The sequence below is a fragment of the Pseudopodoces humilis genome, chromosome 2 (assembly GCF_049639895.1).
Source record: "Pseudopodoces humilis isolate 2021_Gansu_Grassland_sample_001 chromosome 2, ASM4963989v1, whole genome shotgun sequence".
Taxonomy (NCBI): domain Eukaryota; kingdom Metazoa; phylum Chordata; class Aves; order Passeriformes; family Paridae; genus Pseudopodoces; species Pseudopodoces humilis.
Window position 1 is genome coordinate 3,222,361 of NC_142201.1, and position 24,786 is coordinate 3,247,146.

General features: G+C 41.3%; 1 protein-coding gene and 1 long non-coding RNA gene across 6 annotated transcripts in view; one reads left to right on the forward strand and one right to left on the reverse strand.

Moving 5' to 3' along the window:
* The window catches only part of B3GALT5 (beta-1,3-galactosyltransferase 5), a 33,895-nt gene extending 16,857 nt beyond the window's left edge, over positions 1–17,038 (forward strand). For 3 of the 4 annotated variants that reach the window (XM_088068737.1, XM_005526620.3, XM_088068733.1), the window contains 2 exons: positions 10,461–10,643; positions 11,886–17,038. In XM_088068737.1, the coding sequence (XP_087924863.1) occupies positions 10,563–10,643; positions 11,886–12,839 (1,035 nt within the window). In that variant the 5' untranslated portion in view covers positions 10,461–10,562 and the 3' untranslated portion in view covers positions 12,840–17,038. Of the gene's footprint in view, positions 1–603; positions 694–10,460; positions 10,644–11,885 lie in introns of all 4 variants that reach the window. The other variant, XM_088068743.1, reaches the window with a different exon arrangement.
* A 1,205-nt stretch (positions 17,039–18,243) lies between these two features.
* On the reverse strand, positions 18,244–24,409 carry LOC148184765 (uncharacterized). 2 transcript variants are annotated; one of them, XR_015771937.1, is made up of 5 exons: positions 24,192–24,409; positions 23,108–23,353; positions 22,735–22,955; positions 21,297–21,419; positions 18,244–20,917 (listed from the first exon to the last, which is right to left on the reverse strand). It is a non-coding gene; the product is annotated as an uncharacterized LOC148184765 (long non-coding RNA). The 2 variants fall into 2 exon arrangements; XR_015771938.1 differs by lacking the exon at positions 24,192–24,409 and adding an exon at positions 24,103–24,188.
* Between the last annotated feature and the right edge of the window lie 377 nt (positions 24,410–24,786).

Sequence of the window (24,786 nt, forward strand, 5' to 3'; positions counted from 1 at the left end):
TGCATCACCAGTGCAAGTGGATTAAGCCAAAAGTGTCCAAATATGCTCCAAAAAAGGACACAAAGCACCTGCAGTGGGGGCTGGACTGCACTGGGTGTCCTGCCCAGTGTCCCTGCGTTGATGATCTGAGCTCTACAACAGGACACCTCCAGCCCCCACTGCAGCATCTTTCTCCATCCTGGAACAAGGATCCAGCCTTACTAAATACCCAAAGTGAACATTTTGGTGGGTGTTTAAGGGCCAGGATCCATCCAGAGAATTTTGCAGGTGGCTTGGAAAAGCAAGCTGATATTTTAAAATAGAAGCAAGCTTCCTTAGCTTGGCTAAAGTCCCTGGGAATATATTTCTTTTTGACTCCTCAGTTGCAGCACTTATTTCCTATGACATTACCAGAGCAGTGACACTTCCTGCCAAACTGTTTCGGTTTGAGTCACTCCAAGACACAAACTTTTTGCTGGTTTTAAGAGCAAAATTGCATTTTGGCCTGAGGATGCTTTTTTGGCTTTTCAAAACAGATGTGATCAAGTGCTCATGGTTGGGAGGATGAGATCAAGGTGCATTAAGAGCTAATGGATCTTGATTTTTTTTTTTTTTTTTAAATAGGGAGGAAGATGCATCCTCTGGTTCAAAAGATTCCAGTGCCACAAAGGCCTCCCCTCCTGCCATGATCTTGATTCTTCTTTAGGCATCTGGGTAGGGACAGAGGCAGAACCCAAGCAGACCTGCTCTGGGCCATTTAATTTCCATTTTAATTTCCACACCTGAAGTGAAACCTCTGTATCTGAGCTGAGAACACTTTTCTGAGTGGATGAGGCCCACGAGTTGTTCTTTCCCTGTAAAAATAAAGATACAGCTATTAAATGGATGAATGTTGCCTGCAGAACTCCCCCTGTGCCTGTGCTCTGCTTCTGGCAGAGGGGCCCTGTTTCAGTTCTGTTTATACAATTTAAGTGTCTGTGGTTAACCACAGTAACTCACCCTCTGTGGTACAGAAAATACGATCCAGAGGAGGAAATGGTGCAAATTTGCCTCTGAAGGGGTGAAGTTAAGGAGCTACTGTGGGTCAGGTGGCTCTTCTGAAATTGTCTCATAGCATGATGGGCCAAGGAAGTGAAACTTGAAGGGACTCTTGTTCAGCTACTGAATTTCAACCGATTTATATTTTAAAGTTTCTCCTTTTTTGACCATGTTTTTTCTTTGATTGCTGTGAAAAATGTTTCTTTGCTTATTATAGCTGTGCCAGTGTTTAGGCCATGTTGGCCCTGACCTTGAGGACACAGTTGTATGCATTTATCTGTATATATGGTAAATGGTATTTCATTTGGCTTCTATTAATCTAGAATGTAACACCTCACTCTAATTTTTACCTCTCTAGAAAATTCCTAACTTCACTTGTTTTTACTGTACATTCTTTAAATTTTCATTACTCTTAATTCTCTCCTTATTAAAACCCAAAATGGTGAATAAAAACCAGCCCAACCTTTCACAAAGAAAATTCACATCAGAAAATTCAGTGCTGTTGGAGTCACAGGGTCAATCAGCTAAATGGGTATTAGTAACATAATGACAGAGCATAAGCCAGGCAACACAGTAGGATTTGCAAATCCATAACAGTAATGCTCCTTTTCTATCTGTTGTTTAATTGATGGCTTAGGGATTCCTGCCCTGGGTCTGGGACAGAGTCACTCCCTGACCATAAAACACTGGGGTCCTTCTGGAGAACCAGAGGTTCATTTTAAACATGGAAAGCTTAAAACAAAACCCAACCCTCAGACATATTTTTTTTTTCTGTCCAGATCCCATCACAGCAGGCCTGGGAGGAACTGGGAGAACAAACCCCACTCCCATCACAGTAGCACTGCAGAAAAAAACATGAGAGAAGAGCCAAAGAGACAAAAATAATCAAAATAAAACAAAAAACACAACAAACAAAAAACCAAACCAAACAACAACAACAAGAAAACCAAACCAAACAACAACAACAAAAAACCCCCCACAACACCCCCTGTCCCCTCCCCCCCATAAAAAAAGAAAAAAAAAAAGAAAGGAAAGCAAGGGGGAAAAAAAAAATAATATTATAATATCTATAAAAGAAATAATATTATATAAATCGATCATAAATGATATATGATTTATAAAGGATATATCATTTATTTATATAAATATATTTATATCTATTTATATAAATATATTTATTTATATAAATAAAAGCTATTTAATAATATATAATTTATTTATATAAATATATATATATTTATAGTATATTCATAAATAATGAGCCCAGCAACCCAGTGCCAAAGTGATAGAAACTGGTGTGTGTGGAGAAGAATCTAACTTTTTCTTAAAAAAATTTTTTTTCATTTCTTCTTTCTCTTTCTTGATTCTGCTGCACTTCTTCTGTACTTTTCTTTCTCCACTCCTGGATTTCTCAGTCCCCTTTGCACTGAGCTCCTTTAGGATCCTCCCTCGTGGGGAGCCCTGCTTATCTCAGTTCTCTAGGTTTGAAGAAAACTCTTGAGCTCTTTAGAATCTTGTTTCTTGTGTTTATTAGAAGGTCATCACAAAACTTGGCAGGTCTCTCCAGACTGGCTGAACAATTTCAATTCACTGCAATCTGGCTCATTTTCTTCTGATGGTACAGAATGGCCTCACTTGTGGCTCACTTCGGGTTTTGAAGGCACAAAATAGCCCTGAACCACACAATTCTTTTATCTTTATACTCATTCTTATCCAATTAACAATAGACACGTAAATTATTTTTCTTAATGACCCAATGACCCATCACCCGTGTGCTGCACTGTGACATTTTCTATCCAATCACTCACTATTATCCAAAAACCTCGAGGAGAAGAACATGAAGAAGAAACAAGAAGGAAAAGAAACAGCATTCTAAACCTTCCATCTTGTCTTCTGCTCTCTAAACTATTTTAAACTTTAACTTTTTCACCCAGTGACTTAAGAAAACTCTCTACTCTACACACTCACACTTTCAGCTTTTCTGTCTAACTTTAACAGTTGTTTTCATGTATCACCATGAAAACATGAATTTCATATTATATGAAATTCAGTGTTTTTCTGGATCTTAGAGTTAAGTATCAGAAACAAGGGCACACACTCTGTGTCTCAGGCTCCAACAAAGAGGAGCAGTGCCTTGCTCTGTCTTGCTGATGGACTGACAAGGAGACACCATCCTGAGAGCAGAGGCTGCTGAAAGGGATATCAGAGGGGAAAAGGTTCACTAAGGGCAGCACAAAAAGCTTTTCCCTTGTTCTGCACTTTTTTTAGGATTTCCACCCTTTTTGCTTGCCAGTTTGGGCGAGCACAGTGTCAAAACATAAATATGATGAGCCAGCCACTGCTGAAGCCATTGCATGGCCAGAGATGTCATTTTGGACAGCTCCAGTCTGGCCCCTGCTCCTCTGAAACGCTTGGATTTAGGAAAAAAACTCAATGTTTCCTGCTGCTCTTGACATTTTCTTATTATCTATGTGTGCTTAATCCTTCTCTGTGTCATGCTGAGCTTATGAAAAAGCAATTTAGGGGCTTTATTCCAAGGAAAATCGAGAGTTAGCAGCTTTTGCTAGTCCTTATACCAGGGCATATGTTACATTCAGTGATTAGAAAAGGCAAATGGGAATAACATTGCTGACTTCAACTGTGCAGGATTTGAGGTTGGGGCTCCTGGTCACATCTGAAGTCGTGCCTCTCATTTTGGGGCTGCAGCTGTTGGAGTCTTTTTACAAAGCAGGGACTCCTGCAGATGGTCCAAAGCACTTTGGGTTTGGGGTTTTTCCCTGGCTGATGTTTGTGACCTCAGTGCAAAACACCACCCACCATCCACTGAGCCCAACTGGAGCTTTGCCCCAGAAAAGTTAAGGAAAAATGTACTTTAAATTGATATTTCCAACCTGTTCCTCAGGGGGACTCCAGACCTACTTCCCTGTCCCTGCCTCAGGCCAGGCTGCTTTCCCTGCACTATATGGCACATAGCCCTGATCTCTTGATGCTCTTCAGATAATTACACTCATTAACAGACCTAAAGGAGACGTCAGCTTAATTTGGATACAGTAATTAGGCTTTGGCAGAGGAGCTGCCGTGGTTTAACCTGTGGGAAACACAAAGGAGTTCCACCAGGGTCAGTGGTGTGAACAGAAACCCTAAAAACAACCTGCTGCCCATGGCAGGGTGTGGGAGGGAGTTTGTGCCCTGGTGGAAATAGGGATTTGCAAAACACAGAGTGCTGCAGTTTGGGATTCGGATCCCAGACCTTGGCCACCTTCTTCATAGGGTCCCAATGATAAATAACACAGAGAAGAAAGGTTTTCAGCTCCCCTGAAGCTGCTGAATAGAGTTTAAAGACTAACTGGCATAAAAGAAAAAAAAAAAAAAAAAAGATAAAATGATGCCAAGGCATGCCCAGAGGATGGTAAATATGTCTGGGACCAGCACAGAAACAGATAAAGAAGTTTTTGGCAAATTATGTATAAAAGAAGCAACAGAGCTAAAGTTAGAAAAGTTAACTCCCACCAATTTTGGTGTCATTTCTGGTGAACCTACACTGGACAATGGTCTGGTCTCCCCTGAGGCTCCATTATTTTTCCTGATGGCAACAGGACTTTGCTGGATAAAATCACACATTCCCCCAGAGATTCATTTGGGACACTGGTAGGATCCCATTGTGACATCAAGGCATTCTCTTCAGTTTGGGAATCCTGCCCACATAAGACAACTGAAAATTGGTGTTTTGGAATTGGATATTTTAGAATTTAATATCTTGAAGTTGAGTTACTTTGGCATTTTGAAGCTTGATGTTCTGGTGCTGTGAAGCAGAATTATTTTAGTATTTTGGAAGTTGGTATCCTAGTATTTTGAAACTGGGTTACTTTGGTATTTTGGAACTTAGTATTTGAATATTTTAAATATGTGTTACTTTGGTATTTTAGAACAGCATTCTGGTATTTTAAAACAGAGATTTTGAAACCTGGTTTTCTAATAATTTGGTGGAACAGCTACCAGCATTTAGATTGTCAATGAAAAAAGGAAGTTTAAGATTTAAGCTGTAAAGTCCTGTGCATAGAGAGCTGCAGGCACAGGTAAGAGAGAAATAAAGACAAGAAAATGTTTGGGAGGAAGGTAAAACTCACCTTTTTCATAGGACAAGTTGCAATTTTCATAGGACAATCCTCAGATGATATTAGAATAAAACTACTGAAAATCCAAGAAATGGATGGTTTTAATACAGGTCAACTACTTGATGTTGCATGGGCAGTGTATCAAAATGTGCAAATCCAAAAAAATAAAATTAAACTAAACAGAAAATGATAGCAATCATAAAAGAAAACAGCTAAAAATTCTTACCCACAGGGAGGAGTTTTGTAACAGGGGAAGGGGTTCAGTTCCTCCATCTTCATTAGGGAAACTGGGAACTAATCAATACACATATTACAAAAAATAAGTAACCCATCAATTTTTGTACCTGCCTAACTCTCCAAAATTGTTATTAAGGGAAAACTTACTGGAAAATTGTGTGCAAAAATCAAGTTTCAGGAAGGAGACATTCAAATTAAAATCCCTGAGTCTTATTTAGTAAATGTAAAATTCAATTTTTATATTACACTGACTTCCCAATCTGAACCTATCCCAAAGAAAATTAAGGATGCAGTATTCCCCATTGTGTGGGCTGGGGAGATTCCTGGAAAACTGCAAAGAGCAGAACCTGTGAGAATCAAATTAAATGAGACACTGATTAAATAAATAAGACAAAAAAGCAACATCCTTTAAAATTAAAACATTGAAAAGGCTCATTACCTATCATTAAGAAAATTTTAAGGTGCAGGTTGTTGGTGAACTCAAATTTTCCCAGTCAAAAATGTTAATAGCAAAGATTATCAGTTAGCACAAGACTCAAGAGCAATTAATAAAATTAACTAAAAATTTAGTTAAAATTAACCCAAACTTTATTTAAATTTTAAATAAAATTAACCCAAATTAAAATTAACCCAAAAATTGCTAAGTTATCCAAAACACTTATAACCACACTAAAAACCCCAGTAAATAAATAAATAAATAATTTTGGAATGGTTTACTGTAATATAATAATGTAATGTAATGTAATAATTACTATATTTAGTAATATTATAATGTAGATTTAAAGGAATTTTGAATTATTGGTTTATTATTGTTAATAATTTTATTATATATAATTAATATATTAATGTATTAATTATATTAATATAATATTAAGGCAATATATTAATATAATATAGAAATATATATTAATTCTATATAATTAATATATATTATATTATATATTATATATATAACTATATATATAACTATATATATAACTATATAACTATATATATATAACTATATATATAACTATATATATAACTATATATATGACTATATAACTATATAACTATATATATAACTATATATATAACTATATAACTATATAACTATATAACTATATATATAACTATATATATAACTATATATATAACTATATAACTATATATATATATAACTATATATATAACTATATATATAACTATATATATAACTATATATATAACTATATATATATATAAATAATTATTGAATTATTTAAAATTGCCCATAAAGACTTCATTAGATGGCCTGATGGCACTTGGGCTGCTTTCAAACAACTTCAAAAGCACTAATGAGGTCTCCAGCTTTGTGCTTCCTAGATCCTGTGAAATCTTTTGAATTATTCCCAAGGATGGCCCAGCTGTTTGTCACAGGTACAGAGCTGCAGAGTCAGGCATTAAACCAGAATATAGCACAACAATTTGTCAGCTAACCAAAGCATTTTATTCCAAATTTCACCCTGGTGGATGGGCAGTCACCTCTGCTGGACAAGCAATAGTTTTTGAGAGAATAAAGTAGTGATAGAGGCGATCAAATGTAGTAACTCTCCTGGAGATTGTTGGGAAATTGACTTTTCAGAACTTCCATGCAAAGGGAGCTGTAAATAGCTCTTAGTGGATCCCTTTTGTGGATGGCATGAAGCATTTCCCTGTTGCACCAACATGGCAAAAGAAGTGCTGAAAATATTTCTAAATCAAGTATTTCCATGCTTTGGAGCTCCTCTAGGAATGTCATCAGACAGAGGGTCTCGTTTATAGCAGGAAAAGTGGGACAAGTTAGCAAGGCCTTGGGGATCTACACACTCCATGATGGTCACAAGCCAGTGGAAAGGCAGAAAGAATAAATTATACTATTAAACTTAAATTGTTATCCCCAACCAGAATAAAACGGAGGAAAAAGAATGAATAACCTTGCAACTGAAGTATGGCTCCTATCTGTAACATGTATCTTAATAATTACTTAATTATAATGAACTTAATATAATTAAATATATGATATATATAATATATATAACTTAATATAATTGAATTATATTGAACTTAGTATAATTAAATATATTATATATATATATAATATATAACTTAATATAATTAAATTATATTGAACTTAATATAAGTTCATCAAAATTCTTCTTTGCCAAAAACACTGTTAGAGTTTCATGGAGGGATTAGTCATGAAAATTCCTATGAAAATTAAAAGTAGCTAAAATATGAAATGTAACTAATTGCTGGATATGTTCTCAAGGAATGTTGGTAGGAATGAGGTTCCACAGAACCACTTGGCCTTAAGGAAAAATGTGCTATTATAGGACAAGAATGTTGCACTTACATCAGGGATGAGTTTGAAGCCCAGCAGACAAAAATCGATAGAAAAAGCAGTAGAAGAGTGGCAGAAAGAAGGAAACTCTTTGAGGAGGTTGGCTTAACTCATGGCTACCAAATGTCTACAAAATACATTTGTGGCAGTCATTTGTAACCACAGAGTTTTTATTTGTTTGTGCTCACTGCCAGAGCTGTTGTAACACTTTGTGCTGAAAAATGAGGTATTGTGACTTGTCTAAAAGAGACAGTCTCAAGAAAAAGGAGGGGTTTGATAAATAACAAAGAGGATAAGGAATTTCAGCTCCCCTAAAGCTGCTGGGAGAGAGCAGTCTTTTTTTTATGTGTTCATTTCAGGTGAGTGTGAGAAGAGGCTGCAATTCCCACATGGTTTGGTGCCAGGATTCCATGCAAGCCACAGCTGCAGAGACCCATGAAGTGCCAGTCAGTTTAAGAAAAGTCTCTAGGATATGAAAAAGGCAATTTTTTTTTTTTTTGGCAATGCCCCTCATAGAATATTTTGCAGTTGGAACAACAAGAGATGGAAAAAGCTTTGAGAATAATTAAAAATTATGATTTCTGACTGACATCACAGAGAAAAATCAAGTATAACATCATGCAAGAAGACTTTATATAAAACCAGAAAGATTTGTTTTGAAGCAAAATGGGGATGGGAGGGGGGCTCAGCATCTCAGGGGTGAGGAGACAATACCAGATCTGATTTAATTCCCTGATACAGAAACTTCAGTGCTCCAAGGAACTGCCCTGCCCGTGCTAATATAAAATGGTTTTAGTGTTCAGAATTCCCCCTGTTCATCTGAAAACAAGGATTGAATGGATGCTTTATGGTTTTGGCAAGAGGAAGCAGCTTGTGTCTCTGTCACCCCTTTCCCTTGGAGCTCTCTCAGTGAATCCCAGGCTGGATGGGGCTTGGAACACCCTGGGACAGCGGGAGATGTCCCTGCCCTTGCAGAGGTGGAACTGGATCACCTTTAAATTCCTTTCCAACCCAAACCATTCCACGGTTCCATGGTTCCTCTTATCCAGGCCCACCCCCTGATCCTGACCCAGGGACCTGCTGGGAGAGGACACACGGACATGTGTGCCACTTGCAAGCTTCTAAAACTCCGATTGCAATTTGCGATTTGCAAAGTTTGCGCCGCCCGGCCGCGAGCGTTTGTTGTTTTTGTGCGGGCACAAGTCGTTCTCCGTCACGCACGGCCTGGAAGGGGAAGGCAATCTGCTTCTGGCAAGGCAGAATGGCAAAGGTGGGAGGCTGCTCAGCCAGCTCTCCAAAACAAGGACCTTTTAAAAGCTTTTTTAGGTCTCTTACCAGTGCTGGAGACAAAGAGTAAACAATGGTCATGTTACGTTAGTCTGATTCTACCGAAATCTTGTAAAATGGTTGTTGTGTGTTATGGCACCTTGCACTTGGGTATTTGTGGAAAAGGTTTTAATGGGTTTTAATAGAATGTTGCTCTCCATTGTTTTCTTAGTTCAGGGTTTGGTTTGAACATGTTCTGGAGTTTCTGTAACAGAGAAATATCAGACTTTCAGTCTCCTGTGGGCTGGTGACAGGAACAAACCTCTTGTACATCTCCACTGTCAACCTCAAAACATCATCCTGTCCTGAAAACACAATTCAGGATATTCATGTGCCTCCTCCCAGGCCACTGAAGAACGTGAGAGCAGATGCAGAGCAGATTTTTGTACAATTATATACATATAACATAACTGCATATGTATAATCTCAATTTTACATATGTATTTAACTGAAGCAGTTGTAAAGTTAATTACAAGATTATTGTGAGCTCTAAATACAAGAAAAAAAAATCAGATCTGTGGAATACCCTATTTAAGGACAAAGTGAATTTAAATATAAGTGCCAGAAGAAATGTGAACTTTTGAAATATTTTCAAAATTCATTAGTGAATCATTGCAAAAATGCACTTCAGTGTGGGAGCAATTCCAGTAAACCAAGACTCCAGTTCTACTTGTTTCATGCTTCTGAGAATTCCCACTGAAGTCAATGGGACTATTCTTGGGGGTAAAATGAGCTGGATTTGGTTCCAGGGACACCTGGCTGGACTTTCAAATGAACTTAAATCCTGCAGTGCAAAACCTTTGATTGCCTGGAAAGGGGAATTTGAGCAAAAGGAAGGCACTAATGTGATTTAGGGGAGTCTGCACAGAACATTCCTGGTCAGAAGGCAGAGATCAAATTTCCATGAAATCTGCAGCTCTGGGCATGGTTAATTTGGTTTGCTGTGTTTTTATTTGGGGAGCCAGATACAATCCTTTGTTAAGAAGGGGAGAAGTGGAAGGGGTGCCCTTTCCCCTGGTAAAAATTGCCCCATCCTGGTGCTCTAAAACAGAAGTAGGAGAGCCTGTGGCTTACTGGAATGAGCAACTCAAGCCTTAAATTCCTCTCACTAGGTTAATTTATGAAGATGTGTAGTATTTTTGGCACTCCAAGGATTTAGGCTTTGCTTTGATAATTTTTCTCTCACTTAAAATTTCTATTAGATTTATAACCAGATGCCCAGCTCATTAATCTCTTACAGGGTTAAATGAGTGAATATTTTTGATATTGTTTGGATCTTTCTCACTTAAAAAGGGGAGGGGAATAGGACAAGCCCCTTCTCACCTCAGCATGTCCTAGTGAGCCACTCGAACTCTGCACAAGCTGAAACATCAAAAATAGTGTGACCCACTGCTGTTTTGGTTCTTTTCTTTTTTTTTTTCCAGAGCAGCTGACCCAACTTCAAAAATGTGACTCATGGCCCCTCCAGCAAAAGGATCAGGAGCAGTTTCTGGGTTGGTGCAAGAGCCCCACAAGACACAGAGGTGATGAAGATGAGAGGAACCTGGCTGGGTGTGCCCATTGGACACCTGCTGGCTCTGGGACACAGGCACAAATGGAGAAATATGGTATTTAAAAAAAAAAAAACAAAAAACAAAAATCTACCACTGTTATTCCCTACCCTCTGAAATGGATACATAAATCTGTTCCTTCTCTGCCCTGCTGGGTCTAAACTTGGATTGTAGGATGCTGGAAATGGGGAGGAGGTTTGAAGCATCACCTGGGTAACCTGGTGTGAGTGGACACGCTTGTGAGGATTAAAGACTTTGGAAATGGTTATTTTAATCACAGAATCAGAGAATTGTTAAGGTTGGAAAAGACCTCCAAGATCATTGAGTCAAACCTTTGACTAAACACCACCTTGTCAACACACTGGCTTGGAGGGCAGATTCAAGTTAAGCCCAAGAGTGAATCTGCCATCAGAACATGGGCACATAGACTATTATGACTCATGATAATGAACAAGCTAGACAAAAAGCAGCTGGGCTTTTAAACCCCAGGTTATTTGTAGAGCTGACAGTTAGAAAAATCTCTTTATTTTTCCCTCCAGCTGTCAAAATTTCTGAGAGTTACAAGGAGAAAAAAGAAATGAAACTTAGGTTGATATCCATTTTCCTTTCCTTTTTTGTTTTTAAAGAGGTACATTTGAAGACTGAACAAAAACAAAACGAAAACTGTAAGAAAAGTTTCCTAGGTTATGTTCAATTCTCCAAATCACCTCCAAATCAACAGGTGATTCAATAAAAAATCTGATTTTTGTTTCCTGAGCTGCTGCTACATTTGCTCACCACAATGCCAGTTCCTACAGATTGCTTTACTCATCAGATAGATGAGGGCATCTCTGGCATTTCCACGACCTCAGGGCACCCAAGTATCCTGAAAGTGCAGTGTCTGAAGCAAAGGGAAATTGGAAAGAAATCTTTCCTATTTAAGGTGAATGAGTGGACACAAAATTTAAAGTTCAGTGGCTCTTCTTTTGCTATCCTTTATTTTTCCATTCCTCTTCCTCATCTGAAGTGAAGCCCACAAAACTCTTCCACCTCCCGTTTATATCTGGTATTAAATCCAGACCCCTTTTGTTGTTGAGTGATCCCCTAATAGGCCCCTTTCCCATTCTGAGTCTAGAAGAATATTTTCACCTTAACAGAACATCCCAAGTGGTGTCAGGAGGAGAAATGCACGTGGGTGAGCACCCTCAAGCTTTCTGTTAGACCTGGCTTTAAACCCCAGTGCAGGGAGCTGGAAGCAGAGCACTGAGAGGAACCTGAGATTATTTTTACGGATGTGCTGCTCCTTCTTGTTCCTTCCAGGTGGATTCCAGAAAGTTCAGGCTGTTTGTCTGCCTGCTGGGGCTCAGCAGTGCCAGCCTCTGGGCTCTCTACAGCTGGACGGAGCTCTGCGTGCTGTGTGAGAGCAGCCAGGGTTACATCTTCCCCACGGGGACTTTCAGGAGGGTGGAAGGGAACTTCTCACAGCTCCCAGACATCGACTGCCACAAGAACTCTCCTTTCCTCGTCCTGCTCGTGGCCTCCTCGTTCCAGCAGGTGGATGCCAGGATGGCCATCCGGCACACCTGGGGCAAGGAGAGGACAGTGGCTGGCAAGCGCCTGGTGACGTTTTTCCTCCTGGGGAGCCCTGTGGATCCCAGCCAGCAGGCTGACATCGCTGCTGAGAGCCAGAGGTACAGAGACATCATCCAGAAGAACTTTACAGACACCTATTACAACCTGACCCTGAAGACCATGATGGGGATCGAGTGGATTCACAGGTTTTGTTCCCAGTCCAGCTTTGCGATGAAAACTGACACCGACGTGTTTGTCAACGTTTTTTACCTCACTGAGCTGCTCCTGAGGAAAAAGAAGACTGCTGGATTCTTCACAGGCTTTTTAAAACTGCACGAGTACCCCATCAGGACAAGAGGGAGTAAGTGGTATGTGAGTAGGGAAGAGTACCCAGGAACGACCTATCCACCCTTTTGTTCTGGGACTGGATATGTTTTATCCAGTGATGTAGCCAGCCAGATCTACAACATTTATGAGAGTGTTCCATTCATTAAACTGGAGGATGTATTCATAGGACTGTGCCTTGACAAATTAAAAATTGGGCTGGAGGAGCTTCACTCGGAGCAGACGTTTTTCCCAGAAAGGATCAGGTTCTCTGTTCCTCGCTTTAAGAAAATCGTGACGTGCCATGGAATAAAACCATCGGAGCAGCTGAGCTACTGGAACCAGTTGGTGGCAGGAGCTCCAGGAGGAGTGCTCTAGCACCTACCCTGCTCCACTTAGCAAAATGAAATTCTCTGCTTCTACAGGGCTCCTCCCCACTCCGGCAAACTCCAAATAACTCCAGCTCCATCGCGTTAAAGACTTTGGAAATGGTTATTTTAATCACAGAATCAGAGAATTGTTAAGGTTGGAAAAGAACCCCAAGATCATTGAGTCAAACCTTTGACTAAACACCACCTTGTCAACTAAACCAGAGCAATGAGTGCCACTTCCAATCATTCCTTGAACTCCTTCCCTGGGCCCTTCCAGTGCTTAACCACCCTTCCTGTGAAAAAATTCCCTATTTCTGCCCAAGAACATGCAAACCTCCTTCTCTCCCATTCACTCCCACCTTTGTGCATCCCTTCTCTAGACAAGTTACAATTATTGTTTAATTTTTTTCCCCCCCGAAACATTGAGGCCTGCTAACCCACCCCCCAAATCTTGCTGCCAGAGGCCTGGGAACATTTCTGCTGTGCCAAACAAAAACTCAAAGTGCTTTTGTTCAGAGAATGAAATCTGCACCATCTTCCTGGTCACCCTTGACAAATTACTGCACCCATCTGTGCAGGAATTTAGGGAATAATATTTGTAGCTGTCAGGATGGAAGCTGCAGCCCTGCCCTTGCAGCCAGCTCTGTGTGGGCTGAGCTGCATCCTGGCACAGATCCCTCCTTCAGTCTACACCAAGTTTTTTTTCTGCAGAATTTGCCCATGCAACGCTCTGGGGACAACCTTGGGCACTGCAGGTCACCTGGTGGACAGGTAAAAGCTGCTGCAGCTGTTTCCTTGTGTGTGCTTCCTGCTGAAAATAATCTGTGGTGGAGCCAGTGGAGGGTGTCCTGCTCTTCCTATTAAAATAGACCCTGGAGACATCTTTTATATTTGTCTCACTTTGATTGCCTGAGAACCACTCTGAATGGTTTGCCAAGGCTAAACTAGAGTCACTTACAGTGATTTTGATTTTTTTTTTTTCCAAAAAGAAGCTGGGTGTGTGAGGGAGAAGACAGGAGGATTTTTCTCTTTTGAACAAGTGGGAAAATGTGCTCAAGAAATCATTCAGACTGGGAGCCCTATTTCTTATCTCCCAAGCAGAAAGTCATGAAATCTCTGGGATGATTATAAGTTTCAGAGATAAGGAGTGGGATCTTTACAGCAGATGCTGAAAAATCCTTCAGGGCTCTGAGGAGGGAGAAAGAAGTTCAGAAATGCTCCCTTATGCAATGCTCCTGATTTTCCTGCAGGCACAGGCGAGGTCAGTGCTACCAGCATGGAATGCCTGTAATGTCTGTGTGAAGTGTTTTTTTTCCAAAAAGCAGTGAAAGTGGAGCTGTTCCCAAGGGGAACTGAGGGGATCTGACACCCACCATGGTAAAAGCATAGAAGAAAGACAGGAAAATGGATTTTATGATTTTGGTGTTATTTAATTTTATTGTTTCTTTTTATTGAAAAAAGAAAAAGGATTCTTCTTTCTTTCCTTCTTTTCAAATCCTTCTTGGCAAGGATTTCCCAAGTATCTCGTTTTACTTGCCTGTGTCTGAAGAGCAGGATAAATATTTTCAGCAGGAAAATCCTGTGAATCCTGTTTAATAATGGTCATAAAATATTTGTTTTCCTCTGGTGTAGAGTAACCTGAGATCATGCACTTACTTTTGACCACTGATGATGAAAGAAACAATGTTTATTTGTTTGTCAGAAGAATAGCCTTCTTCATTTTAAGATTTTTTAATAAACTTTTAACATTTTATTTAAAGAATTAAAATGTTTAAATAGCTCAATTTTACTTAAAATTCAGCTATTTTCTGAATACTTTTGCTGCCTTCAGAAGGTGTGAAGGGTCAGACTGATAAAGCCAAGCCAACATCTTTTTAATCACTATTCTTTCCACGTAATATGCAGAAATATCTTGTGTCATTCATTGCTCTTGTGCCCAAACTGGTTATTCCTTTAATTTATGGAAAAAAGGTGAGCAGAAAGGAATGTTTCCTGGTCATTCCTAGCTGCCTGTCTTCAGGGGCAGAGGTCTGTGAGTTGGGATAGCATCATCAGCCTGATGTTCTCTCCTTGTTCTCAGAGGTAATAATATAGTAATAAGTAATAGTAATAAAGATGATGATGATGATGATGATGATGATGATGATGATAATAATAATAATAATGATAATAATAATAATAATAATATATTAATTAAATAATCCTGCAGGCAATTGTAGATCTCACTTCCACCTCTGTGCCTGGTGCCAGCAGTTTGTGGCTTTGCATCAGCATAAAAAAAGTCACCCTTGAGGATCAAGTCCTGCTCAGCCTCTTGGCTGTGGCTTTTATTTGAGTTCAAGAGTGTTCCCAAGTACTTGAATCCAGCTGCTAAGAGCTCTGTCAGTCACTCCTGCAGACTCCACCTCTGTATTTTTGGGGTTACATTCTAGTGGGAGATGTCCCTGCCCGTGGCCAGGGGGTGGGAATGGATGTTCTTTAAGGCAGCCTCCAACCCAAACCCAGCCATGCTGTGCTTCTGTCAAATCCATCACTGATGTGCCTCTGGGAACAAGGTCCTCAGGCATGAGAAACCATCCTGACACCGTTTCCAGGGAGATGTATTTGTCATTTCAAGTGACCTGTACAAGCTCTCTCTGTTGCTGCCTTCAGAATGTTTTGTCCCCACATCGGTCTCCAGTGGCCCAACTGCCCACGGGCATTTAATTTGTCACTGCTGAGGAGCAGATGAGTTCAGGTTGAAATGTCAGGGATTGAGGAAGCCTGCTCCTCTCCTCTTTGCAAACTGGCTTCCCAAGTGATTGCTTTTGGTTGCTGGATAGAATTGTCCTCAACAGAATGATTTACTTTGTGTAAATTAGAAAGTGATTTCTTTCATTTACAGAATCACAGGATTGTTTGGGTTAGAAAAGAACTGCAAGTAAACTGAGTCCAACCATTAACCCCAAAAGGTGTCTCTACACCTTTCTCAACACTTCCAGGGACAGTGATTCCACCACTTCCTTGGGCAGCCTGTTCCCTGTGCTTTACCAAGCTTTCTGTGAAGAAATTTTTCATAAATACAATCTAAACCTCCCCTGGTGCAACTTGGAGCCATTTCCTCTTGTCCTGTTTTTTTTTACTTAGGAGAAGAGACCAATCCCACCCTCCTGCCAGGGAGTTGTGGAGTGAAATGAAATCTCCCCCGAGTCTCCTTTTCTTCAGACTAAACCCTCCCCTGCTCCCTAGGCTGCTTTGAATAACACTATATTAACTGAATAATTAATTACTTAAAACATAAAGTTACCCTGCTGGAAAATGTGATTTAAGAAAAAGCAGATGATTGCATGTAAGGCAAATCCATTTGTTTAAACAAAACCACTGTGCTAGTGAGTTTATATGTATCAGCTAAATTAAATTAGCTTTTGCAGCTGAGGCCTCAGATCATGAATTTTAAAACAATCAAAACAGTATTGGTGGCCTTTTGCAAAATTAGATGCATTTTCTTATGAAACACATCACAAAGCAATCAGAAATATAAGTAGATCTGTAAACACAATGCTGCAGTATACATATACTTATTTTTTTAATTTTGTATCGGCTGATAAAAGAATTCAGGCAACTTGGGGGCAGTTTGTCTGCAGAAGCTGAGCACAACCCCAATGTTTTTATGCATTCTGGGTTAGAAGTTTATTAAGTCTTTAAGTTTTTTCTAATAAATGGCTTTGAAAAGGTCAGCTAAAAGTTACTCACTACTTCTAAGTAGGGGGAGTCCAGAAATTAGCAGAGCTGACAGTGACTTAGAGTTGGTCTCATTTCAACACAACTCTATTTCTTCCAAGATGAGTTTTTGGATGCAGAAAAATTAATACTTCTTTTTTTTTTTTTTTTTTTCATAACCCTAATTCATCAACTAACACTTCTCAGTTTAAATTAGGATTTTCAAACCTGTGCACAAAGGATTTAGTCTCACAGCTCCTCTCAGACTCATTGAGGGGGTAAAACCTTCCCAGGCACTTCTGAAACTACAGGATGGATTTTTGCAATGGAAGTTTGACCTTATTTCAAAGTGGAAGAGGACAAAAGGGCTCCTGGTGCGTGCTGGATGTGACAGGAATACTGCTCCTCACGGATCTGTGTGGGTGACAATGAGTGTTTGTATTATTTGCACAGAACATGAGAGTGTTGAGCCAACAGTTCCATGTTTGATATTTTATTAGTAAAGAATTTTGCTACCACAGGTTTTTGTGTGTGTGTGTTCGCTTGTCTTTCCAGTTGTGAATGTATCAGCATTTTGGGGTGTAGTCATGTTAGGAGAACGGCTCCTTTAAATCAGTAGGATCATAGAATCATTTAGGTTGGAAATGACATTTAAGGTCATTGAGTCCAACCTTAAACCCAGCACGGCTGAGTCCAGCACTAACCCATGTCCCCAGGTGCCACACGTACACAGCTTTCAAATCCCTCCAGGGACGGGGACTCCAGCACTGCCCTGGGAAGCTGTGCCAGGATTTGAGCACTTTTCTGGGAAGAAATTTTCCCAAATATCCAATCTAAACCTCCCCTGGCTCAGCCTGACACCATCCTGTCACTTGTTCTCTGCAAGAAGGGTCTGACCACCTCAGTGCCCCTCCTGCCAGGGACTTGTGCAGAGCCACAAGGGCCCCCTGAGCCTCCTTTGCTCCAGGCTGAGCCCCTTTCCCAGCTCCCTCAGCCCCTCCTGGGGCTCCAGCCCCTTCCCAGCTCCGTTCCCTGCCCTGGACACGCTCCAGCCCCTCCAGGGCTCTCCTGCACCAGCCACAACTGGAGCCAGCCCTCGAGGGGCCTCTCAGAGCCAGCACAGAGGGACAATCCCTGCCCTGCTCCTGCTGGACACACAATTCCTCACCCAGCCCAGGGGCCAGGGGCCTCTTGCCCACCTGGGCACCCCTGGGCTCGTGTCCAGCCCCTGGCACCGGCACCCCCAGGGCTTTTCCAGCTTTTCCAGCCCCTCTGCCCAGCCTGGAGCTCCAGGGGGTTGTTGTGACCCAAGGGCAGGACCAGCCCTTGGTCTTGTTAAATCTGAAACTGTTGGATTTTTTCCCCTTCTCAAAAATTACTCAGGAAATAGTGAGGCAATTGAAAGAAACAGATAAATCTAACCACCGCTGATGCCTTTGGTAAGAACAGGAACCAAAATGAAATTATTTCTCCCCCCTCTGGGTGCCTGAGGATGGCTGTCATGCTCCTTCTGGGACCTGGAAGTACAGGGCTATTCTCTTATCACTTAAAAGAGAAATGTGAAATAACTGAAGACTGTCAGATTGGTTTCCAAACACAAGCAGTTATGAACTAAAAACAATAAAGAGAAAAGTTCTCCCTTACTGCCTTTATCTTTTCTCTAGCTTACATTTCTGATGTATTTTGCTTGGGGTTTATTTTACACCTGCACATTAATTCATTAGTTCATGACAGCAATATATCCCCAGAAATATCTACAAATATTGTCACAGGACAGACATAGGCAGCACACAGGAGATCCAGCCTGAAAAAGCAGACTTGAATTTGCACATGTGCAGGCTGAGCAAATAGAGACTTTTTTCAAAGCCTGGTAATACAGTAGATTTGAGGCTGTTCTTCTAAAGAGTTCATTTAAGTACATTTTTACCGAAAAATGTAATTAGATGATATCAATGGTTGAGAAATAATGTTTCATATATTCAAAAATGCATTATTTTTGCAGGGAAAAAATAAATAAATCCAAGTTCCTTCTTAGAACCTCTTCAAGTGAACCATGTACACAACATTCCTCGCATTCAGCTACTGACCTAACCCGACCTCATTTAATTTATGACTTTGGGTGCAGGGACAGAGTCCTGTAATCATCTTCCTGCTCCTCAGGAATCCCAGTTACATTTATGATTACACAATTACACTCCACAAACTCCCGTGTACAGAAGCAGAACGTCATAAATTAGCGATGTGCTGTGATCTACACCTCCAGCTCCTGGATCTTCCAGGCAGCTCTAAACCCTTCATGCTTAATTTAATTATTAGTGCTGAAACAGCAGTTGTAAGTAAATGTTTGACTCGAGTACACAAAGGGACCTGAAGCTTTTACACGTGTTGCTGCTCATAAAGGTTTAACGGGAATTAACGAGAGAGGATCAGAGGGAGCTGAGCTGGGAGCAGGATGTGGTGTGGGAGTGATGCTGCTGGGTCCTGACAGGGTGAGGAGGGGGTGGAACAGCACAGGTGAGGGGCTGTGAGGCTCCTCAGCCCATTTTGGGGATGTCAGCCCCTTGCCCTGCAGGTGGGACTCTGGCAGGAGGTTCTCTGAGCACCACCTTCAGCAACTCTGCTGAGGAAGGTGCTGCGTGGGATATGGAAGAGGAAAGGACTGGAGGCTTTATCCTTTAAAATGTCAATCTTTACTGTATTCCTGAGATCTTTTAGTACTCACCAGTTCCCTCAGCTCCTAGGTGATCCCATTTTGTGTATAAGTGTTTCAAAGGAAATGACCAAACAGAATCATGAAATCAGAGTGGTTGGGTTGGAAGGATCCTTTAAAAGTCATTCAGTCCAACCCCCTCTGCCTTGGGCAGTGACATTTTCAGCTCAGCCAGAGCCCTGGCCAGTTTGGCTTTGAAGTTTTCCAAGAATTGGGAATCCATAATCTCTCTGGACAACGTTTTGTGGTTTTCCTCACACTCATTGTAAATGATTTCTCATATCTAGTGTAAACTGACCCTCCTTCAGTTTAGAGCCATTACCCCTTGTCCTATCCTTGTACAAGACCTTGTAAAAAATCCCTCTCCAGCTCTCTTGTAGCCCCTTCAGATAATGAAAAAGTGCAATAAGGTCCCCCTGGAAATTTCTCTGGTCTGAACAGCCCCATCTCTCTCAGCCTGAATATCAAAATAAAATTCACAGCTCCTCTAAAGGAGAAAGCCAAAATACGGCAGCGATTCTGCCACACAAAGAGGAATTGAGTATCTGAAACCATCTCTGCCAGAGCTTTACAGTGTCTTACTGCAAAAGGTCAGCTTTCAGCCACAGCCCTGCTATCACATACACAGAGCAGAGGAGACATCGATTTCCAAAATAAATCCCCTCCCATTTCTACTCAGTGATCTTAAGTGAGTGCCCAAAGGGAGCAGCAAGATGTCAGTCACAGGGATGTATTTCATGAAAATGCAGAAGGGAAACAGCTCTCCCAATATCACACCTGCTGTTCTGGTGACAATCTGCTCTCTCATCACGGCAGTGCCACTCTGGATCATGCCTGTGGGTCGCTTGGGGAATATTCATTAATATTCTATTTTCAGAGGTGAGAGTATGAACATTCCTCACAACTGGCAGCCCTTGCAAAATCATTAGGAAAACAAGAAAAGCTTGGGGGGTGTTGGACAAGATGAACTTCAGAGGTCCCTTCCAACCCCAACAATTCTGAGTGATCCTGTGCAAAGGGGGTTTAATTCCATAGTCCTGTGGTAAGTGTCCTGGGAATTCCTGTGGGGTTTGGAGCCTGGACAGAGTGTCTATGTCATGTTCATTTCATTAAATGAACAAAGCTGTTAATTTGTTCCCCTGATGTGCCCAGAGCTGGCCTCACTGTGCTCGCTAGAGAGAGGTGTTGAGCACCAGTTTGAAAGCAGCTCTGGATAAATCTGCACTTTGCCTGAACTCCTTGAAGAACCTGGTTTTCCACTTAAGCCTCAGAAAGAGTCTAAAAAGCATGACCTTAAGCAATAATGAAAAAAGCAACCATGATTATGAGTGTAGAGAATGATGTTTCCCTTTTCTTGGCAGATTATCACGCATTGAAAAGTTCTTTAGAATAAACTGAAGGATAACCAGAGCAATTAAAGCTGTTTGAAGCAGAGACAAAGCATTTCTAAAGCTAAAGAAAATGTTGCCAGGGGAACTGATGTATTAAAAAATTTCCTTCTCAGATTTACACTCCCTCTGACAGCACCAAAGCTGCATCTTCTGTCACTCTGTGATAAACTTTCTTACTTCATCTTGCCTGAACTCCACGATGAATGTCTTCATCTACCTGTCCTGAATGATGACATTTTTCCAGCTACAGCTCACTGGTTTCAGTGCTGGAGAGGAGAAATGCACCTGGCAAAGGGGAAGAATGGAATGTGGTTCACAAGGAGTGCTGGCAGAACAGAACTGGACAACAACATTCCAGTTGTGCAGATTTATTCAGGCCAAATAAAAACAGCAAGGATATTCGTGCCAAAAAAAAGTGTTTAATCCTGTGGCCTCCTGGGTGTGAAAGTCTGGAAGAAGATTATGTCCAAAGCTTTACTCATTAAGGGCCCACAGCAATACTGCACAGAGCTGTGGCTTTATTATACTCAGCAGAGGGAAAAAAAAAATGAAAGAAAAAAAATCAGATGAGTTAAATTGGTGTTACAAGGATTTTGAGAATTTATCCTGGCCTAGATTCATGGTAGCATAATTTCATTAATCTTTACATCAAGGCAAAGATTACCTGACTTCCTTGGAAAGAGATAAAGCAGGATTCCTCAAACCAGTGGGAAGCAACCTGGTGGGATTGGTCTCAGCTGCTTTTGCAGTCTAAACCAGGGAGTCCAGCCCAGCCCTTCAGACTCCACTGGAGTAAAAATAAGGAAGGAGACAATGTGAGAAAATGCATCTCAGTGTTTATAAAGGTAACACAAAGAGGAAATGGCCCAGCCCTGTTATTTCCAGAGCTTTTCCTCTGAGCTTCTGATTAAGGAAAAATGTGACCACACTAACAGACTAATTAAAATATATAAAAAACTCATTAAGAGACAGAGAAGGATCTGTTTGTCTCACTTAAGACTTCTACAGCTAACACTGTTAGCTGTAATAAAATCTGTTTTGAATAAGGAACACCTTGCAGAGCAAGATATTTTGGAGAACAGCAGAGGAAAGGAGGAAGAGCCTAGAAAGTGGAAAAAAACAGAAGCAGAGTTGGAAAAGTTATGGCTTAGCATCTCTTTGGCCTGATTTGCTGCTGGAGAGAAGCATCCTGTAGGGAGCAAGATGGAAACAGCTAATTCAGCCATTAGGGCAGCTTTTCTCCTGCCTTTGTCTTTTCTAGAGGTTTCAGTTCCCTTGCTCTTCATGAGAGAAAACAACATTTATTTCCTTGATAGGGAGCCATTTCTCAAAATCCTTGTCAAGGTTGGTCAATGGTCAAACCTTTCAAGCCTATTTGCATGAAGAAATGAAGAATCTTTTATTCCTGTTTCTAGCACTGACCTCAAACAGCTTTAATCAGTAAGTTCTCTGTTGTTTTAGTGCTCACACAGTCTGATCTGATTTTCATTGACTAAGCTAAAAAAGCCAAAATACAGCATGGAACTGGAGGGCTTGGTGACTTTGCAGATGAAATTTTCTATCACAGAATCTTAGAATGGTTTGGGCTGGAAGAGACCTTAAAGCTCATCCAGTTCCATCTCCTCTACCATGGCAGAGACACCTCCCACTGTCCCAGGTGCTCCCAGCCCCAATGTCCAGCCTGGCCTTGGGCACTGCCAGGGATCCAGGGGCAGCCCCAGCTGTGCCAGAGCCTGCCCACCCTGCCAGGGAATAATTTGTTCCTAATATCCAATCCAAACCAACTCCCTTTCAGTTTGAAGCCATTCCCATCGTGACAATTTGTCCCATTCTCCTACAGGGGAAGCAGAAATTCCACTTTTGGCCCCAGTGGCAATGACAGAAGGTTTCACCCAGCAAATCCCAGCAAGTCCATTTCCCTCGGAGCTCCTTGCGTGGGATTGCACAGCAAGCTGTGCAGACATATGTTCCAGCCTCACACACCCCAGAACAAAAACCATGGGGGTTGCTTAGGAGTTCACAGTGTACACACCATCCAGAAATGGGTTTGGAAGGGTTGGTGGAGCGGGGGGAAGAAAAAGGATGAAAATCCTCCTACTCACCAGCAGAAGAAAAAGGAAAAATTGGAAAGAAGTGCCTAGGGGTAGTGGAGTGGGAGGTAGGACTCTGCCTGGTGATTCACAAAGTGACCAAGATGCTTTTCCATTTCAATCAGGCTGGAAAACTCAGGACCTGGTCTTTTGAGAATGGGTAGCCTGGAGCATGCATGCTGGGGACTCAGACACTTCACCACATCTCCATTCCATCCCAACACCACGGGTCCCTAGGAAAGCCAGAGGAAGGAAGGAGCCAACAAGGGCAGCAATTGATAATTAATAAAATGTCAATGCATGTGCTGGTCTTTTCTCACACAACTGATTTTGTTCTCTCTACACTGAGGGGATGGGCACGAACCTCAGAGCAGCTTAAACCTACCTGAAGAGCAATTAGAGAGATGACAGAGCCAATCTCTTCTCAGCAGTGCCAAATGATAGCTTTGTAAGAGTTTTAAAAGCAGCAATTATCCTTTCCAAAGTGTTTTTATGAAGCGTTATCTTGATTAATTCAAGCTGAAAATTCATTTTAACCTTCTGCACTTCTCCTGCTTGGGCAGCCAGAGATGGAATGTGCTCATTAAATGTTATTTATCCCTTTTGTTGCTCTAGCTTTATTCAGACACACCTGTATGGAAGGCATTTCAAGAATACTGTCATTTAAGTCAGTGGAACAAGAGTGTGAGATTTTAGACCTTAAAAAATTAAGGTTTTTAAAATCAAGGAAATAGCAACGAAAATTATAACTGGTCAAAAAAAAAAACTTCCTGCAGTTTTCATGGCTATTTCTTTTAACAAGTCAGTGCAATATTTTTTCCAATAAAGCTAAGTTTTTAAAATTTATTTTCAGAAATTTCTCATGATTGCCCAAACTGAATGATTCATTTCCCTTTGCTGAACTGAACCTTTCCATTTTGAGTCACTGTGGCCTTAACTTCTACTTGCTACTGTTACTGTGCTTAGTAGAAAATAAAGTTCAGGGAAGTTTTACATCACTTTTTTTATGATTTAGGCTTTCTGGCAGATGGACTCATCATAAAAATCTCCTGATGGGTCACACCAGTTCAATTCACTGACCAACAATGGCATAAAAAACAGGATGCAGCTCTTGGAGGAAGACCAAGGCTGTAAGAACATCTCACAAGGCAGGAGGGAAGCACACACAATTCCCTCAGTCTCCTGGGGCCAGCAGGAGGAATTTCTTCACAGAAGGCATGATTAAACATTGGAAAGCACTCCCAGGGAGGTGGAGTCCCTGGAGGCATTTAATGAAAGACTGGATGTGGCACTCAGTGCTCTGAGTTGAGCACTGGTCTGGTTGACAAGGTGATGTGTGGTCAGAGGTTGTACTTGATGATCCCAAAGGTCTTTTCCAACCTGTGATGCTCCCCAGTGAAGCCACAGCCTGATCCATCCCTGCCCTTGTCCTTGGATGGGCACCTGGATTTTACCTGCAAAAGACTGACCTGAAAAGTTTTACACCACAATTCTTACAAAGCCTTTCCCCCAGCCCTGCCCCATCTCCTTCAGCTGCAAACTGGGCCCCTGGACGCTCCCTGGCTCAGCCCCTCGCCCTGTCGGGGGCTGCTGCTGGACCTCAGCACCTCCAGCTGTGGGTGACAGTGACCACCGGCAGGGGCACGACTGGCACAGGTCAGGAGCTTTCTGCCACGCTGCCTGGCACTTTAACACTGGGATGTGCTCCAGCCTCATCACACTCACCTACACCATTATACAAGGGGACATCAGTGCCAGGCACAATCACACTCACCTGTGCCTTTATAACAGGGAAAATCAGTGCCAGGCACAATCACACTCATCTGTGGCATTATAACAGGGAAAATCAGTGCCAGGCACAATCACACTCATCTGTGGCATTATAACAGGGAAAATCAATGCCAGGCACTGTTCACTCACTTGTGTAATTGTAAGAGGGGAAACTGGCACCATCACACTCACCTGCGTCATTGTAATAGAGGACACCTATTCCAGGCACCACTGCACACACCTGTGCCATTGTAACAGAGAAAACTGGCTCCATCACACTCACCTGTGTCACTG